This window comes from Notothenia coriiceps, unplaced genomic scaffold, assembly GCF_000735185.1.
Source record: "Notothenia coriiceps isolate Sejong01 unplaced genomic scaffold, NC01 NC01_scaffold00019353, whole genome shotgun sequence".
NCBI classification, from domain to species: Eukaryota; Metazoa; Chordata; class Actinopteri; order Perciformes; family Nototheniidae; genus Notothenia; species Notothenia coriiceps.
In genome coordinates, this window is record NW_011352054.1 from 18,386 (window position 1) to 37,851 (window position 19,466).

General features: G+C 41.7%; 1 protein-coding gene across 1 annotated transcript; it reads right to left on the minus strand.

Annotated features, from left to right (window-relative positions):
* Window positions 1-222: 222 nt before the first annotated feature.
* On the minus strand, window positions 223-18,164 carry rhobtb4 (Rho related BTB domain containing 4). Its single transcript, XM_010778701.1, has 9 exons — window positions 17,793-18,164; window positions 12,128-12,329; window positions 11,700-11,803; window positions 7,878-8,063; window positions 6,707-7,526; window positions 6,349-6,568; window positions 5,203-5,321; window positions 1,628-1,778; window positions 223-233 (listed from the first exon to the last, which is right to left on the minus strand). Exons 1-9 carry the CDS (start codon window positions 17,819-17,821, stop codon window positions 223-225), a joined length of 1,842 nt encoding a protein of 613 aa, XP_010777003.1. The 5' UTR covers window positions 17,822-18,164.
* Window positions 18,165-19,466: the final 1,302 nt, after the last annotated feature.

Below are 19,466 nucleotides of genomic sequence, written 5' to 3' on the forward strand. Positions count from 1 at the left end.
CAGCTTTCAACAAGAGAGGGCATAAAGTCCAGTACAGGGCAATAACTAAGCTCTTTTGATGTTGTTGTTCTTTGACAATTCTGATCTTTTATTGCCTATTTTCAGTAAAACCAAAAAATAAAGAATGCAGTTAAGAAGGTGAACCACATTTACAGCTAAATGAAATACAATTCAGTTTAAGCATATTGTCACTGAAAGGAAATTGTGTTTGCAGTTAAGTGACTAAACTATAACTGCAACAACAGAAAGTGAATCATTTGAATATAAGACATGTTAAATGGAACAGATAAGTGTAATATAGCCAAAAAGGGGGCTTTTAGAAAGGGGCATTTTAGAAATTCGAGCTTTGCGGATGTTAGCAAATATCTACCAATTGGTCGCTTGAAGACAAGTCCTGAACACATCCAAATAAGGATATACAGGCAGAGGTCTGCATTGCAGGTACACACACTGCCACACACCTTTTAAGGTTTTATAACTGATAATTGAGGGGGGGATCATTTTAAAGTATAAACATACTACTCATTGTGCCTTCAACTATAGCACAATATTGTACACAAGTTTTAAAAAAAAACAATTATGTAATAAATTGGTCTAACTGGTCCAACAAAATGAACCCTTCTGTCACACTCTGGCTCTTGGCAGCTATTTCACTGAACAGCGTACACTGTTTGCTCATCACTTTCCCTTATAACCTTGTAAATGAGCTTGTAAACTCTTTTTGTTGAATCATCAACCGGTAGACAAGTTCCCCTTTATGATGTTAAGAAGCCACCTGTTTATTGTTAAAGAGAGGGACTGTGCTGTGTGAATTGTGAGAGGCAATTCACACCTAAAATCAATAAATGAATACACAAATGTCCTCTAAAAACTCAACATTGACTCAGTAACACATAGTGGAACACCGCTTTTTTGTTTCGATCCAAATGCTTTTTTCTGTCATACTCAGTCCAGGCATACAGGAACTGATCATAATACACACCGTCTTGTGACTGTCATGCCCTGAAGATGCTGTAACCTTAGTTTATTTAGTTTTTAATAAGACAGACATTTCAAATGGCAAGGGAGTTTCTAAAAACGGTTCTGTCTAGTTAGCAAAGACAGTGTGAAAGTAAGCCAGCATGAAGAATGCCATAAACATAAAAGCAGCTCTGAAATAAAAAATCTCCAATCTTCTTTTGAATCTTTAAAGTTTGTATTTATAAATGTGGGATTTTGATTGTTTTTCCTTGCTAAAATAAACTAAACTAGCACTTTTTTAAGATAAACATATTCACCTTCTAAATACTTCTTACTAAATATTTTTCTCTTAAGCACTACATCGGTGAATTGGATTACATTGGTTTAAAGATTAACATCTATGATATAAAATAAATGCTTTAAATGTTAACAGTTGAATTTATTGCCGTTATCTTGTGTGTGGTTCCACAATATGTGTTTCATTTTAACAAAGTGCACTGGGAAAAATTAGGTGCCATATTTTTTTTATTTTCAGGGACACACAACGACATGCTGACTGCAGTGGGGTTTGAACCTGTGACCCCCTGATCCGAACACCAACGCACTGCACCACACGCCTCCCTAGTTCTCTTTGCAACATTTCTATTACTGCAGATGCAGTCTTTACCTGTGAGGGCGACAAGGCGGGGCAAACAGAGACGGTTGGCGAGAATAATGAGCTCCATGGGCTCCAGCCCAGGAGAGGGTGTCAGCAGACTGCAGTACAGGAACTCCAACACCCCACGCATACAGGCTTCGCTGGTGTTAGGGATGGAGACCTGAAAATGACAAGACCAAGATAAAACAAAACAAAAAATGAAGAGTAATGAAGAGCTGTAGGTCAATGTGGAAATAATGGACTTAAATGTAGGCTTTAATGCAATGGCTAGAAATGGTGTATGGTCTAAAAGAGTACTATCAAAGAAACCAGTGCAGTGGGTATTTGGAGGTAAAGGGCAGAAGACATTTTCTGGTTCAATTTTCTTTGATCTAGACTCAGATACAAGTGATGTTTGGTGGAAAGCATGTTGTCAATATGGCTAAACACCCCAAACCAGACAAAGGCAACCCTGCTATCTGACCCTGGAAGCACTCGCATAGACTCAATGTTCTCCTGAGATACATGCATCAGCATGTCTAGAGATGAACTTAAAAAGTTAGCACCTGTAAGTGATGACTTTACAACAGACACACAGAGTTAAAGTCAGTAAAGGGGAATACAACATATATTTAAAAGTGGGTACAAAGTGTCAAATTCGAGTCCACATAAAAGCAATCACAGGCAATGACCTCTAGATGTCGCCATACCATCATTTAGACCATAGCTACTAAAGGCCCCCTGGTCATGCTTCTCTTTTGTTTGTCCCACTTTTCCACTTGGTAGAGGTATACATACATGCATAAAAAACAGCTTGACCTTCAGACAGGCCTAATTACTGATAGCCGGGCATTTCAGCGACAGGTAATGCAGTCTAACCCCAGGAAGGGTGGAAGGAAGGTTAATTCTGAGGCAAGTGATGACCGGCCCCCTCCAGGAGCTCTCCCTCGGAGTGTCCCCACAGAGACGCTCTTCAACTTCCATTACCATAGCCAATTAAGAGAATGTCAGCTGGCGCGACCTCTCGTTATGACTGAAAAGTCACAACACCAAGACAAGGGTGGTCTCTAGAGCATGAAGCCCCAGCTGAGGCCAGGAAGCAATATTGAGTGACATTCACATTGAAAGGACATGTATGGATAACACCAATGAGCTGTGCTGACAGGTGTTCTTTTGTTCTCTTGGTCTGCTGTACTAGAGCTCAATAACTACTTAATTGCAAGTTTATTTTATTTGCATAACTACAGATACAATAGATTAGCCCTTCAAGGACATCACTTAGGCTTTAAAAAACCTAAACTCAACGCAATTGAACATTTAGAGACGTAATGAGTTGAAAAATATTTAAAATAATGTGTGGGTGAGAGAGAAGCATAGTCACACAGCCACCACCAAAGATAAGGATGGTACAAGGTATAAGGAGTAAGAATGAGACTTATTCTTCTTTTACTGTGAAAAAAGTCTTCATAGATTAAAAAAATCCTGTCAAATCTGCAGTCTCTTCTTTTTTCTTGAGCAGAACAAGAAAGGAACAGACTTCTCAACTTGTAACACTCTACTGGGACGCACACTTCGATGATGAACACAAAACCACACACCTGGAATGTAATCCAGGGGTGTACCATGACACACTCAGTGGTGAGACTGTACACACAAACCTTAAACATTTATTTTGACTCGTGGTTTATGACACCATAGATAACACCTTTTTAACTATGACTGACATCCAGAAAGATGATTACTTGCTAATGTGTCTATAATGTTGCGAATACTTAACAAAATACAAGTTATTCTGATAATAATCCTGCTTTTAAACACTTATCTTGATGCAGTTCTGCACAAAACTAGACTGGTCTTGTTATCACACAACCGCATGAACACTGAAATGTGTGAGCCTAAAAATACCAGGAAGGAAGTGTGAGATGAGCAGGAAATAGCATAGCGCTGGCTGATCACATGCTACTTTCACAGTTATAGTTACAGGTTCTATTAATTTGCTGTATAATTGATTTAAATAACAATCTTCCTGAACCTAAAGCAACAGTTTTATTATTGTTGAGATCATTCACATATATAAAACCATGTTAACCCTTGTTTAATGTTTTATTCTTCATGTTCTTGTCCTAAAATGGATGAAACAGCCCAGTTAAATTTGACAAATTCTATGGAAGTGTAAATGTTTTGTTTATTTGGAATAGGTCTAAGAATATTCCCCTGTATAAAACGAATTGCTTGTTCACTGAGGTAGATGGCTTTAACATATTACCTGAAATAACTGTAAAACCAATCATTTAGATATGATTCCAATGGAAGTTAAACAATAATATTAAATCATGGCTTTGGTTTATAAAATGAGTGCCTGATAGTGAACATGATACGTATGCCAGTTTACAATCTGGTAATCTGGCATGTTTTTGGTTTGCATATAAAAATCACATTCACTAATTAGCAAAGAAAAGCTTTGCAAAAAAAATGCAGATACATGAAAATATAATGCCAGAAAACATTCTGCCTTTCAGTCTTTGTCTCGAGGGCACCTGCCTTCTTTGCCAGCCACAGGCCATAAACAATGCCACAATAGTCACTGACATGAAGCGTTTAGAGTAACCATAGACACCGGCAGCCCACCGGCAGAAAACACTGTGCCCCCTCACTGATGCTGATGTCCTGTTTTCACCATCGTCCACAATAGCCGCAATTGCTTTTTTCACTCCCACTAGCATGGTGTGTCTTCGAAAAACCTTCCATGCCATCCGCATGAAAACAAAATGGTTTATTTCTTCTCACATGCCTTCAATAATGTTGAGCTTTAAACTTAAACTGACCATGCAACAGTTGTGTTACTTGTCTGTCTCTCTCTGATTACTTCCAATCCCTCTGAGGGCCTGAATCTATGTAACCAAAATCCTGCTGACCTCGAAAGTAACCATACCCCAGGGAATCTGGTTCTGCAACACAGTCCGGGGAGCTCCGACCTAAAGACAGACGGAGACATGAACTTCCTCTATGACAAGGTCAGGTCCGGTGCACAGGCACTGGCCTTGCAGGAGGCAGAAGACGACCTGAAGCTTATCCTCAGGTGAAAGCGCACCTGAAGTAACCAGACCTGCCACTTAGAGGATTCTGATCTCAAAAGAAGTACTATTCTGGGCCTACTTTGAGTACTGAGATTAGGTTAGTTCAACATCTGCATGCTTTTTTTTTACATGTAAATGTTCCTGTAGGTACATTCAATATGTGCTAATTGTGTATGCAGGACCTCCTGGGGTCTAGTAATTGCAGAACATGAACCACATTTGCAGGTAAAACAATGGTTTGTACGTCAATCTGATAACAGGCCTTAGGCATCCGGAGCAGTAAACCATTACATACCAGAAGTACACATGTGCTGGTTGTACAATGTTTTGAAGGTCAGACATTTCCAGAGTACAACCTTATCCCCTTCACCTTTGCCTAATCTCTTCTTTTATTATATGTTACTGTGCGATTAGATTCCCCTAAAGTCTGATCTGAGTTTTCTTCCAAAGATTAAGGAAACAGAAAATTAAATCCCTGCTCAAAACTTAAGGCAACTCGCCTAAATGAATTTAGTTGTCTTAACTCACCTCCTCAATGTAGCTTTCCATGAAAGAGCCACGGAACATGGCAGCCATCCAGTTGCAGCTGGAGATGAGCAGGGGCTTGTGAGCCGGGAGGTAGCCATCATCCAGGCGGAACACCACATCTAAAACCGGGGTGGAAAAGAGCATTCATCTCGTGGAGTGCCACAGAAGCCCAAGCTACAGAGGGGGAAAGACAGACAAGGCAGACGTCCAGACACACACACAGGCAGGCAGAAGGCCAGACAGAGAGACAGACACACAGAGACATAGACACAGGTAGACAGACAGAGAGATAAATTGACAGAAAGACAGAACAGCTTTTGACACAGAGTAAGGGAAAGAGAGCAGGCGCAGGGTAGTAGGTCAAGCAGTAAATCCTGTGTGGACTCTGGTCTAGAGCTTTGGAAGGGAACATGTTGATAGAGAACAACCGTGTTAGTGTTAAAATGTCATAATGGGCTAAATCTGTAAGCAAAGATGTTATATATTTTCTATTCAATCCTTTAATAAAGTTTGGATAAAGCAGATCTCATTATAGAATTTTTCTGGTATCTTTGTTTATCAATATCATTTCAAATAAGCATTTTAAAGAAAAAATCCCATTGTTAAAACCATAAAGATGAACAGAGAGAGTACAGAAAGTACAGAAAGAAGTGAATGTGAGACAGGCTTTGTTTTGAGACAGCTGATGTTTGGCTCTGCCTGGAAATACTGTGAAAACATGCATACATAACAGCTTAGTGGGACAGACAAGACACACAAGACACAGGAAGCACACAAGAGCGAACAAATGACCAGACACACAGTCATTAAATCACCTAATGGCTTTAAAAGGAAGTAAAAAACTGGCAAACCACGACCACAACAAACAGTTAATATTTTATAGCAAATATTCTATGTCAAATATGTGATCAAAATGTTCACAACATGTATAAAAATGTACACAGTGTACATTTTCAGAGACTAAAAGAATGCTGAAAATTAGGAAAACAGTCTTGCACATTCACTCCATCAGCTTTTCTTAATCCTCCACTATTCACACACACATACACCCACACATGCACCTACTAATGCATATATGGAAAACATCTACACACACTAATGCTATTGAAAGTATTAATGCGCTGAATGGTTGGCACTCTGGTTTACCAGCAAAGGTCCCTTTATTGAGACACTCCTTGATACGGTTGGCTCTGCGGACGTGGAACGCCTTGGTAATCTCCTGGTTCATGAAGCTCTCTCTGTTGAGAACATTGGCAACCATCATCCGGAGGTCAAACACCTCAAGCAGCTCTGCGATGGTGGCTATCTGCATCAGATCCCCCCTGCCCTCATCCAGACTGCCTGTGTACAGGTACTGAAGCACTGCCTGAAACCAGAGCAAACACACAGCTTTGGAACAACTGTGAGACACCAACAAAAACATCTGTAATAATCACATCAACAGATGTATATTCTTTTACCCAATAATGCATGAATATATCTTAGTCATCTTTAGGTCTATCACCTTGAATGGTTCTTCCTGTATAAGCGCATCCATGGCTACCACAGTCATGAGTCGTGGTTGTCCAGTCATGGGATCATCAACATGCTCCAGACACACACTCAGGAACCCCCTTCCCCATCCTGAAAGTGCACGGCCAGTCCCTAGTGCTCCCAGGGAGTAGTGGGCTCGAGAGGGGAGTGCATTATCACTCTGGGAAGTCCTCAGAGAGCCCTGCTGCAGCAGCTGGGGGCGATTCAGGCCGCGAACCCCTCCATCAGCCCCGTCTTTATCAATGTCCAGGCTCTTGGTGCGCCCAGCTTGCTCCTTAGCTCCTCTCCTGCTCTGTTCATCTTCCTCCCCACTCTCCAAGTTGTCCTTCCTCTCCTGCTCCTCCCCCTGTGACACCATGCAGGATCCACCAAGATCAAGAGTAAAGAGGTCATTAAACTTTGAGCAGGAAGTAGCCAGATATACTTTGTGTGCAAATACGCGAGTGGCACCACCATGCAGAAGAAAAAGAACATCTGTACACAGTGGCTGGCAGAAAAGGGAATCTGGGCCTTCGCCATCTGTGGGAGGGGGGTCTGGGATGCCCACGATGGGGCGAGGTGGGCGGGGAGGCAGGAAGGGGGCCTGGAGGAGAGGCCTCTGGACCCTTTTCAGGTGGGACTTCCAGAACTGCAGGTGACGACGGGAGATGAGGGCGGCTCGGATGGCATTGTCAAAAACATCTTTGACTCCAAACTGGGCAACGATGCTGGTCTCAAAGTAAGGAATCCCAAGTTCCTTTGCCACTTCATGGCCTCTCTCCGGTGGAAGGATATCAGTAGGTTTGATCGGTCTGTGGGACAGGAAGAGATAATGATGTAAAAGAAGGCCGTGTTTGCAAGTAAAAAAAGAAGTACAAGAAAACAGGAAGTGAGTATCTTTTATACAATTTGCACAAAGCAATACTGTGATGTCTTCATCTCAGTACACATTTTAAGATCTAACTTGACTTTATTGATATGATGGAACAATTGGGATGGAAGTTCATTATTTAAATTACTCACAGCCAAACAATGGTTACAAAGCTTATACTTATCTAGATTTACTGGAGCAATCACACACGCAACCCTCACTTAAAAAAACTTCAGTGGCGCATTTCCTATATGAATATGCGTGTTAATGCCGGATGAAGAAGGCTTCTCACTTGGCTAGTGGTCGTCGTGCACGGTTAACTGCATCCAGGTCGGCATAGCGCAGATCCAGCTGGCAGCCAACCAGAATGATGGGTGTCCGGGGACAAAAGTGCTTGATCTCCGGGAACCACATGGTGCGTACATGGCGCAGGGAATTGGGATTTGCCAGAGAGAAGCAAAGCACAACAACATCAGACCTAAAGGAGAGGGAGAGAAAGAAGTATTGATTTCCTGTACTTACATACTAATATAGATAAGGTGGGACCGAAAAGGCAGAAGAGAGCTGATTTGTTGTGAGTCAGAGATGTCAGCAGGGAGAAGACATATGGTCTTTGATGGAGTAAAGGGAACACAGAAGAGAGAAAGAGAAAAGGGGGTCAATCCTGAGTCACTCAAAATCTTGTCAGTTTTTGTTAAAATATGTGATATGTTTATGAAAGAAGCTTGTTCATCTACTGCTAGCTGGGGTCGCAAGAGTGAGTGTGTGTGTGTGTGTGTGTGTGTGTGTGTGTGTGTGTGTGTGTGTGTGTGTGTGTGTGTGTGTGTCTCCGGACTGGTGATCTGGGAGGCCAATCTCTCTCTCTCTCTCTTACATAAATATCCCTAAGCCCTCCAAGGCTACATGGACCACAAAAAGAAGGCTAAGAATAGATCAGGATACACACACAAACACACACACACACAAATTCATTTCCTCAACCAATGTGTTTGAGCAGGCAGACATCACTTGCAGCTGTTATCTGGTGCTGTTTTCTCCATGGCATGTTTGTGCATGTGTCTCTAGTTAATGTTAATTAAAGCTCTGTGACAGTGAGATGGATTTATTTAGAACCATTACAATGCTGACAGTTGAGATTCTAAAACTCCTAAATCATTTGCTTCTTAAAACAACACAACACAGGGCTTTTGACCCCTGCAGCGCCAGGCCTATTTTGCATTGCATCACTTACGTAACTTGTGTGCTACAAAAACCATCATTGATAGCCTGCAGATATTGAAGTGTGTCTTCCTGTTTTTTATATTTATCAGGCATGCTGTATGCACAAGACGATCTGAGGTGCTAAACAACATCCTGAACTTGACAGCATCAATACACCCCACTTAAGCACTGTTTGCATTGGGCAGGTAAAATACCTGTTCTACAGCAAACACGGCCTACATATGGAGTATACAAAAGCTTAACATTTTGCCATAATATTGTTTATTATCTTTTTTACTTTAATGACTTTACTTTTAAATCAGATAACATTTCTAAAAATTACATTCTTTCAAATTTCACCTCTTTTTTGTGTTGTCAGAACGAGTTTTTCTAAATCTTAAAAAAAGGAGCATCTTTGGAGAGGTTTTATAAAACAAATTAAGTTGCATTACAAAAATGACAAGTTGAATTAATTATGAAGGCACACAGTACAAAGTCACTCTTGTTTTTGAAATTGCAGACAAAGGTTCCATAGTTAAAATTAACTCTCACTAATGTAATCTCGGAAAATCTCCTATTCCCAAGGACAATATATACAATACCAAAGCATTACATCACCACACACACACACACACACACACACACACACACACACACACACACACACACACACACACACACACAGGAATGCACATTAGCACTTTGTCAAGGGATCGTTATAATGGCTTAGTGTGTTTGAGGTCATGTTACGTGTTCGTGCTTTTGTTCACGTGGTCAATTTTTTTTCCAGCCACTGCCATAGTTTGTGCCTCTACGTGAGCATAACATTGTTCGTTAAGAGCCCCTGAAGGCTTTAAACCTGTCCAGTATTGACCTATCTTTCGAAAGCACCTATTTGAATGCCTTAAAAATTAGTACTAGAATTACCCATTAGTTCTGCTGCTTTGCACCGCAGAGCTTTTTTCAAGTTCAACCTGCAGGTCAACGCAGATTACCTACAAATTGTAATTATGTATATGGCGTGTTTATGCCTTCTACAATCTGGATAGGATAACTTGTTTGGAATAGCATTGGATGTTTACTTCACTGAAGATGTGTATTTATACTGAATGTAGGTTTGTCTGAATGAGAAAGCGCATGTAAGTCAAATGATAAGGCAAACAGGTTAACATTACTACCACCAATAACTTACCACCCCAACTAATGCATAATAAATAACTCCACCAGTGGCTTGTTTTACAGCTTATTAATGCATGCATGCATGTTAGTGGTGTATCCAAACTACAAAGGTCATCAGCTGTCAGGTTATATAAGAAACATTTGTCTGGACACAGAGACACAAGCACAGATGTTACATATAATCAGATCTCCTGTATAGATTGAATGGGTCTCGTGCAAACATTTGTATAAGTTTTCCAACACAGCCTGGCATGACAACCCTCATCAGTCACTGAGTCTGTGACAGTATGATAAAAACAGCCTTCACGAATGCTTAAAAGTGCAATATGCAAGTGTTTTACTTATTAAGTTAAGCAACAGAATTAGACACATTCTAAACACATTTATGCCGACTGAAAACATTGTTTCAGATGGGCTTAAATTAGATTTGACTGACTGTTTTTAGGCTGATTTGAAAGGCTTTGTTTCCTAGCTAGTGTTGTTAACGTAAAAAAGCATGTGACAGTCTAGGTATTGTCTAACAATGTGATGTTTTGAGTATAGATATCAACAAAAGGCTACAGAGTGGAGGAAGGTGTGGAGAGGGTTAAGGTGCAGCAAAGTGTCATGGGTATACAGGAGACTAATGATGGGAGTTGAGTTACGCAGTGATGAGGGAGGTGGGATGAGATAAAGGAGTTTAGGGGCAGGCTGGAGGAGGAGGAAGAGGAGGAGGAAGAGCACGATGTCTGGAGCTGCAGACTCCAGGGAGGCAGGCAGGCTGAAAACAGCTGAGCTGGCACTGTGTCTTTATCAGCTGACTGCAGGCTGACAAAGCATACAGGACATGTAGACAGACACGCACACACATCAAAACAGAGGCAGATCACTGTGAAAAAGTACAGAAACTGAAAGGTGGGAGAACACAATAGAGGGGAGGGAATTTGAGCCAAAAACTGAACATGCAACCTTCAAATGCGCAAAGTCACCCTCTGTCACGCAGATGCACCCGCCAAAGGCGACATGACATGTTACACAAAGTGCTTCCACCCACCCTTGACAGAACTCACAGATTGCGCATTGTGATTTACATGCATGTGTGTGGATGTTGGATGTCTGGTAATGGCTTCTGACTATCTAAGAGACACATTCATTTATGAAGGGTAGCTTAAAATAGATACAATGGAATCGTACATGGGTGAAATTAAGAAACCAAAAAATGTGTATCACTTTACTTAATAAATATGTTTTAATGCCTCAGCAATGTAAAACTAATGTATAAAATGTATCTTCACTTTTCAATGTCACTGTCATGTGGTCCAGCTTGGTCTCTGTCGTTGGGATTAGTTTTTGCTGATTTTGCTTTGGGAATAAGTACTTTGCATTTCATGCCAATAAAAGCGATTTCATGAAAGGACAGGGAGTAAGAGGATAGAGCGATGATCCAATCATGTCTGGTGGAGGAAGGATGTAACAGATTGAGGGCAGAGTTCAAACGTGGCAGCTGGATTACACGTAACTTTTGGGTAAGTAAATGTTATGTGGGCATGTTTACGTAGGTGTGATGGATTAGATCCGTTCTCATTGTAACTTACTTGCGCAACAATTCATTTGGTCAAATAGTGGCCAAAGGAAATTGTGTATATGCCTCACAAATTCTTCAGCCAAGACAAAGCTATATTTTCGAACATGTTTCAAGGTGCTCAATTAGATTCTCGATGCTAAAATGTTTGAAAAAATGTTTGTATCCGCTCACCTGCCATAGGCAAATCTTCTGTCTTTGTGATGATCCCCAAATGTGTCCCACAGCCTCAGGGACACACTGACTTCATCCACTACATCACGAGATCTCTCCAACACCTGCAAACACAGACACATATCCCTGTTAGCTGGTCAAAAGGTTTTCACTTCATTGTGGTGTTGGAGTTTTTAGAGGAAATTAAGTAATTATGCAAGCCCTTTGAAAGGAAGAAAAACTATGTACAATGTCGAACTGCATTGTAATCTTTTTCAAGTTGGATTTCAAAGGCCTTAAAAGAGATGCATTTAACTGTGATAGAAAATAGAAATGCAATAAACACAATTAGCCACAGCACCAGGTCAAAATGTGTGCCAGAGTTTGTCTATATGTGATTTTTTCCATACTGTGTTTGGCTGTGTGTTCATGTGTGTGTGCGCACCCACCTCCTGGCATACACGGTACTGGTCGATGGCCCAGACGGTTGGCACGTGGGTGGCAAGCAGCTGATACTGTGTGAGGGTGGCATTGCAGGCCCGGGCACAGATTAGCCTGGTCTTGCCTACTGCATTATCCCCTACCACCACACATTTTATGGTTTCCACATTGGGCCGCTCATAGTCTGTGTCTATATCCATGGAGAGGGCCCTTGAGAGTAGGAAAAAAAAAAACAGAGAGAAAGAAAAGAGGTTAATTCAATATTCATGGTCAATTAAAATCTCATTGATCACGAATCCCAGGAGGAATCACACACATTGCATTTCGGCACAGTGTTTTTAACAATTTTGCAGTGCAGCACAGAGAAGCTTTGTTAAGGCTCTAAGCCCCCATAGCTGTACTGACCAGTGTACGGAAGCTTCTGCCAAACTCCTCAAAGAACACAAGGTTTACAGGCTGAGGAATAGAGGGACTGCAGAGCTATTTCTGTAACAGCACTGAGAGGGAGAAAGACAAAAAAGAGAGAGACATCCCTTGAGCTCACTGTCCTTTCCTCTTTGTGTCAGTATTTCCGTCTATCTATTCTGGATGGCATCCAATGCATCCAAAAAAAAAAAATGCATTCTAATAATTATGGATGCCCATCATCCGTTGGGGTAAACTACATTTACAGTAAGCAGAGAACCTGTCAACAGACTTAACCATAACACAAGACATAAGTGGTTATGGGGCAATCAGCTCAACTGACTTCCTGTTTTAAAACCATATAACCCTGTGAAGCTTATCAAAATCCCCTTTCTATAAACTGCTTACAAACATTTCTGACATGTCAAAACACGTTGTTAATACCCATTTAAAAAAAAGATCCTGAAAGAATCTGCTGTATTGCATAACCAGACCACCCCCCCAACACACACGGACACAAACACACACAGTAAGACCTGTAGCCAGCTAATCAGTCCATCCATTCTTGCAACTTGTTCAAAGACCCACCCCAAGGCTCCATAAATAGAGCATCTGAAACATTCATAAAGGCCTTCACTTGCTATTCCATTGACGTGCAACACTTAAGTCCGGCACCGACAGACACCAGCAGCTAAAAATGGCATCCATTCATAATAGGACACATGAGCCATGTGTGCATCCAGCTTAACAGCCTTGACCTGCTGTCAATGTCACTATAGACCTCAGACCACATAAGGCTAATGCTGCAATAGAGAACATATTTCTACCACAGAGACCTCAGGCAATGATTTCCCTTGTTAACAACGACAAAAACATATTTCCTGTGAAAAGTAGTCCCAATTATGTCAGAACAGAGACCCTACCTTTGTCTATGTGAGCTGAAGAAAAGTGTCTGTCAAGGTTGCCGTTTCCTGAATGGTCCATATGGAACAGAAAAAACAGTGCCTTTTTATAAATACTCTTTTTCCCTTGCCCCCTGCCTAGCTGCAACACCTTCAGAGACACAAACTGCAGGAGTAAAAAGATAAAAGAAGCAATACAAAGTTACCACAACCTTGCACTTATCCAACAGCTATCTGCCGGACGGTCACCGCAAATGTAGCAGGCTGTAATGCTGCACTAGGACAGCAGCCAAAGGATGAAGGGTATGAGGTATGAATCCTGACATAATACATAAATGGTTCAGCAACATCCACAATATGTAGTAAAGGGGGAGGACGCACAGTATTAATCCTAGCACTTCCAATGCAACAGTAGATCAGCAAAAGGGATTGCAAATAGAGACAAGGCAGGATGGGGATTATTAGAGTCTTAGAGAGAAAGAGAGGGACTGTCAACCCAGCATTAGAATCAGTCAGTCATGCCACTGGGATCAAAGGGCAAGAGCGACAATAACCAAGGCTGCCCAGGGGGAAATATTACAGCTTTTCCTGCTGTTGCTGCTGATGCTGCTTCTCTCTAATGTGTGGCTCTCTAACAGAAAGATAAAAGAGACCAGAGGACAGTTTAACATTCTACTGACCCGAGGGAGTCTGGAAGTCAGTACGCATATGAGCATGTGAGTGTGTGTGTGTGTGTGTGTGTGTGTGTGTACGTGTGTGTGCATGCATGTATGTGTGTTCGGGTAATGAGCTTAGGGCCGGTCTGTGAGGCATGGAATGATGTGAGCAGTGATGTAACCAGGAGGCGGCGTTGGTGGTGTGGAGAGTTTCTCGGGGGGATCAACAGTTCCAAGCTCCCAGATATCATCCTCCATCTGAGGCTACGCATCGGGCTTCGAGCGAGAGTGTGGTCATGCATCGGTCAACTACCATAACACAATTATTTTGTTGCGCATCACTGCACCTAAAATATATGCACCTCCTCTCAGGTTTATATTTAATTGGTTGGAACTTTCACAAGATTTCAACAATGTTTGTTAATTGCCTGACTGAAAGATGAGCAGGAGTCTGTGAGAGCCATGCAGCTCAGAGGAGCGGAAAGAGAAGCTGCAAAGCTCAGGTTTCATTTTTAGACCTATAGTAAACTGTACACTGACGTCTAGACTTCACCTGCTGGCCAGTGTCAGTTTCCCGACAAGGCAGCACAGGAGGTTGCAAGGGAAAAATATTGTTGGCATGTAAAATCATATTATGTGTGTGAAGAAAGGATGAGTTTCTGTCTCAGTTTTTTGCATGTATTTTTGTCTCTTATAGTGACATATTGATGGGTGTAGGCAAGACCACAGTGCTAGACACGCTGTGACAGGAACTCAAACACCCACTCAACACACATACGCCGACCTTCTGGTTTAATCTGGATTGTCACAAATTGAGTCAGTGTCTTTGTGCAAGTGTGTGTTTGGAGCAGGAGGACCAGACAGACAAAGAAGCTCATGCATAATTTGGATACTGTGCGTCCCAGTACGGCTTTGCTTTAAGGCCAGAGGGGGTTTCATAGGGAGATGGCTTGCAGCTCTACTTCCTTGCACAGTTCCTGTCATCTTTACTTTTAGCAACACTTCCCTTATATTAATATTTTCATTCATCCTTCTGTTTGTCTAGCTCTGTATGCTTAGATCCCAGACGTGCCCACTAAACCACACCAAGTCATGCCATCCTCTCTCCTTTTGGTCATTTGTATATCCATCTATCTATCTATTACCTCAATCTTTTCTGGATAGCCATCAAGGAGCAGCATTAAGCAGACAGCTGCCCCACATCCGGTTTTCTTCCCCCTCTGTCTGCTTTCCTCTGTTATGAAACACCTTTACTGATCCACTAGCAGCCACCGCTCATCCTAAAGCCCTCCACCGCCCCCATCTGCCTTTTTTCTCCTCTTCCTGGGGTCAAGAGTTCATACCATCAACCTGACTGATCCGCCTGCCTCTCTGCTCCCTCCAGCCTGCCTTGCAAAATAAATGACCCCAATAACCCACTTTATACATGGGCTAACACTTGTGCCCTCACACAGAGCTATGGGGTTTACACTATCATAGGCTTGACTGCATAGTCAAAGTGTCCATGTGTAATTGTTGGAAGAAACGATGGCTATATGTGCAGTCATGTGTGCAACCTATTTCTTCTATTTTTTTTAAACAAAAGTCTGCTAACATGAGGGAAAATGCTTACTCATTTGCACTTCTGTATGATTTTAGGTGAGCATGGGAGTGAACATGTGGGTGTGTTATGTGGGGGTTTGCCACAGGCGCAGCTGGCACAGACTAGTTATATAATGTGGTCTGTAGCCTCTGCTTGGCTCCCTGGATGGCTGACAACAGGAGACCTCAGACTCACACACACCAGCGCAGACATGCATACACACATACATGTCGGCATGTATTTGCCTAACCCACTACAGATGGTACTGCATGGCCCGTAGCAGGCGGCAATATGTACACATCAATCCTAATGAATGAGAGGGTCTTTGGGAGCAGCATGTCAGCCTGCTTGAGAAAGCCATCCTCCTCTCTGTTCACTGCTGCGATAAAGTTTTGTATACACAGGATGGCTCCTCTTGATGCCCTCATTTCCTTTATCCCTCCCCATCTTCCTCCTCCCTTGTCTGTATTTTCCACCTACTCTTTCTCTCTCTCTCTCTCTCTCTCTGTGTCTCAACTTGTTTCTCTTTTTCTTTTACGCCCTTTTTTTCCATTATCTACTTCGATCCATGCAATTTCTTAGTTTAATATCTCCCATATTCTTTATTTTTCCAATCGTATCTCCCACTTTTTCTCCCATTCTTCACATTTTCTTCTCTACTTTTTACCAATGCTGTACGCTCCATGTAATAACATACTGGATTCAGAACAGGACATGCACATAAAGCATAACATATACACACAACTGCATGGTTTATTGCCCTGTTTACCTTTTTCTACAGCCTGATACAGGGGTCAGAACATTCAAGGCAGCCATAAAATGCTGGTGGACTATTCCATGTGGGCCTGTCAGTGCTGCACTGTTATCTCAAAGCTGTTGACACAGCGTTGGGCATAGGGCCTAACCAGGACAATAAATAGCTCTGTCCCAGATCCATCTGACGTTATACACAATGACAGCCCCGATCACTAATTCATTAACACTAGTAGTTATAGAAGGTCTAAAACCAAAACTAAAACATTATTTGTACCAGAATGTGGAAAGAATATAGTGATGCTTAAAATGTAATGGTTGTTATTTTTAACAAAACGATGGCAAATAAAAGGTATATTTTATGGAGATAATTGCATTGGCCTAAAGACAAAGATTGGACAATATGCAAGGCAGGTGTGCCAAATTGTTTATGCAACCACATCCTACAGATATGATTAATTGCTTAATGAATATAAAGTCTGATAACCACCTTGTAGAATATTATTACTTTATCTATATCCAGGTACTGTAAAAGTGAAAGGCTTCTTCACCAGCCACAGGCCCCTGCGTAACACAATCTGTCTGATGACGTCATGGCCACGGGATAAGGATTACAGTGTGTGTGTGTGTGTGTGTGTGTGTGTGTGTGTGTGTGTGTGTGTGTGTGTGTGTGTGTGTGTGTGTGTGTGAGCATGTATTCATGCGCGTGCGTTCGCGAGTGCAGATGCTTTCTTTCAAACTGAACGTTATCTTTTGTCCTGATTTGTCACATTTATCCTCTTCTTGCTGTTCCCTGGGCTGAAGCACTTCAATCATCAATGAAAAGCACCTCGTGCGCTGCCTTGTCCCGCAGCCATTCATAACCACCTGGCTCATTCATATTTTTTTGGGAAACCGATTCATCAAATCAGACATTATATTTGGCATCCTTGTGTGGAGAAATAAAAAGCAGCCTATACTTCACTTGGCATCCAGCGCCGTGGCAAATAAGCATTTGACACATATGTTGTAAAAGGCAGGTTGATTTCAGCCTACATCCCAAATTATGCGGTTCTTGCGTAATGTGCCAAGCCCATCCGCTGCACTACAACAAGCGTGGGTTAAAAAGTAATACTTACCATCGTTGCAACTCGTTGCTTAAATAATGTTATACATGTCAATATAAGAGCCCTTGAGACTATTACAGAGACTTTATAGAGGGGATTAAAATCCCACTACGTTCGATGAAGTCACACTGAATGAAATAGACCTACAGCAAATGATTTTTGTATCTTTAGAGTTAAGGACATTACAAGCTGTGTGTGGATTGCATTGTGCACATCGAGAATCGCATTGGGAGCATGTGACCCAGTATTTCTGCAGGAGGGGTGCCTACCTTCCGACGGTTCCGGAGTTGACCCACATGCCACTCTGCTGGGGGATTAGCCGGTCTGTGAAACCGGACAAATACACGTGGAGAATGCAGAGGTGGTCGCAGTGGTCCAGCTGTTTGTCACAGAGCTCATATAAATGCAGGACCTCTGCCCTGTAACATCCTCTACCTTTCACTTCCCCTCGCTGCCTCTGTAATCCAGCGTCTCTCAGACCTCAGCAAATACACACTCGCTGCTGCAGACCTGATAAGATGCTGTTGTTATTTATAATCGTAGCGCTTTGTACAAAACAAATGTAAACATGACCGGACTAAATATATGTCTGGTCTGAGTCACCTCCTTTTCTGTTGTTGTTTCCCCAGCTGATTTCCTCAGACTCACGCCTCCAAGGACTGCGCGTCATGACACAAGTAGCCCTGCTCATCTTGTGTTGTGTTCAGGTGCTATCAGAAAAAATACTTTTCGGGTACAATGCCGCCCCTAAATCCTCCCTTGTGTAATAGACCCCATCGACACACAGCCGTGGTATTCTGGAGTAGAATATAAAGCATATAAAACATGAATGTTGAGAAAATCTTATCTAAAAAATGATTGTGCATTCATTTCGATACAAATCTACCCCTAGCGTCTAAATGTACTTTTGTATTGTCAGTTTTGCTGTGCTGTGTGACTTGGCGCTGAAGACAGACACCAAGTAGCTTTCTTTGACATAAATATCACTCGACAAAAGTTTTTGAACAAAAAAAGTTAGATTGAAGATTTAAGGCATTGGATGTTGGAGCTGAAAATGACCACTTAAACGTATCATAAGAGATTAGGACACAGGAGCCAATCCTATCCTTCAGAAATTATAGTATCCCCGCCCCGAAACTTTGCTCTTTCCGTCCTGTTAACTCAATACATGCTGCAAAGCAAGTTGCCTTTTGTTAGTGGAGCATTCACATCCACCGCTGTGCTGGTTGTAGATTCTGTCATTATTATGTCTCATTATGTTTTAAAAGAAGGATTGCTACCATTTACCAAAAAAAGAATAGCCTACAAATAAAATAAAACATTTTGGACAACTTTAAATAGCCATCATATTGAAGACAATAATGGATTTCTCTTTGAATCTTTGCTCTTTCATGTTTTTAATCGTCAATCCCAACTTTAATACAGATAAATATTCAATTGTGTAGTTATGTGTCAAGGCCAGTGGCGAGAAAATTTCTTCTATGGTTATTCTGGGTGTGCAGGCATAGCAACTAGCTACCACACATAGCAACACTTGTGTGTTGCAACAAAAGCTAATGCAGGAGCCAAGAGAAAAGGCATATCATGGATTGCTGTGGATAATACACAGCCTTCTCTACCCTTCACATTTTTCCAAGATCTCGATATCTGGGAATTCATTTCTGGAATGTTAAGCTGTACCAGAGAGGAACAATGCTGCCATGTTGCCAGGAGGTGAAAATACATCACTATTCTGCCAGTAAAACAATTTTCACTTTCAACTTTTGTAAATGTGATGTTATCCAGCTGAAGACCTTGCCCGGGCATGTTTTTAGGACAGAAACCTTCATCTGAGTCATCTGCCTTTCATTATAGCCATGCCTGGAATTTGAGATTAGATGTGGATTTTAGAATTTGATTGCATTAGATCTAATTCATTTTTGATAGTTTTCCTTTCATTACTG

Bases quoted from the DNA above. Each gene is read 5' to 3' on its own strand.
- rhobtb4 (XM_010778701.1), bottom strand. From the start codon at position 17,821: ATGTGGGTCAACTCCGGAACCGTCGGAAG. The intron at 12,330-17,792 runs GTAGGCACCCCT...CCTACTCTCAAG, and splicing joins AACTCCGGAACCGTCGGAAG to GGCCCTCTCCATGGATATAG. The intron at 1,779-5,202 runs GTGAGTTAAGAC...TGTCATTTTCAG, and splicing joins TGGAAAGCTACATTGAGGAG to GTCTCCATCCCTAACACCAG.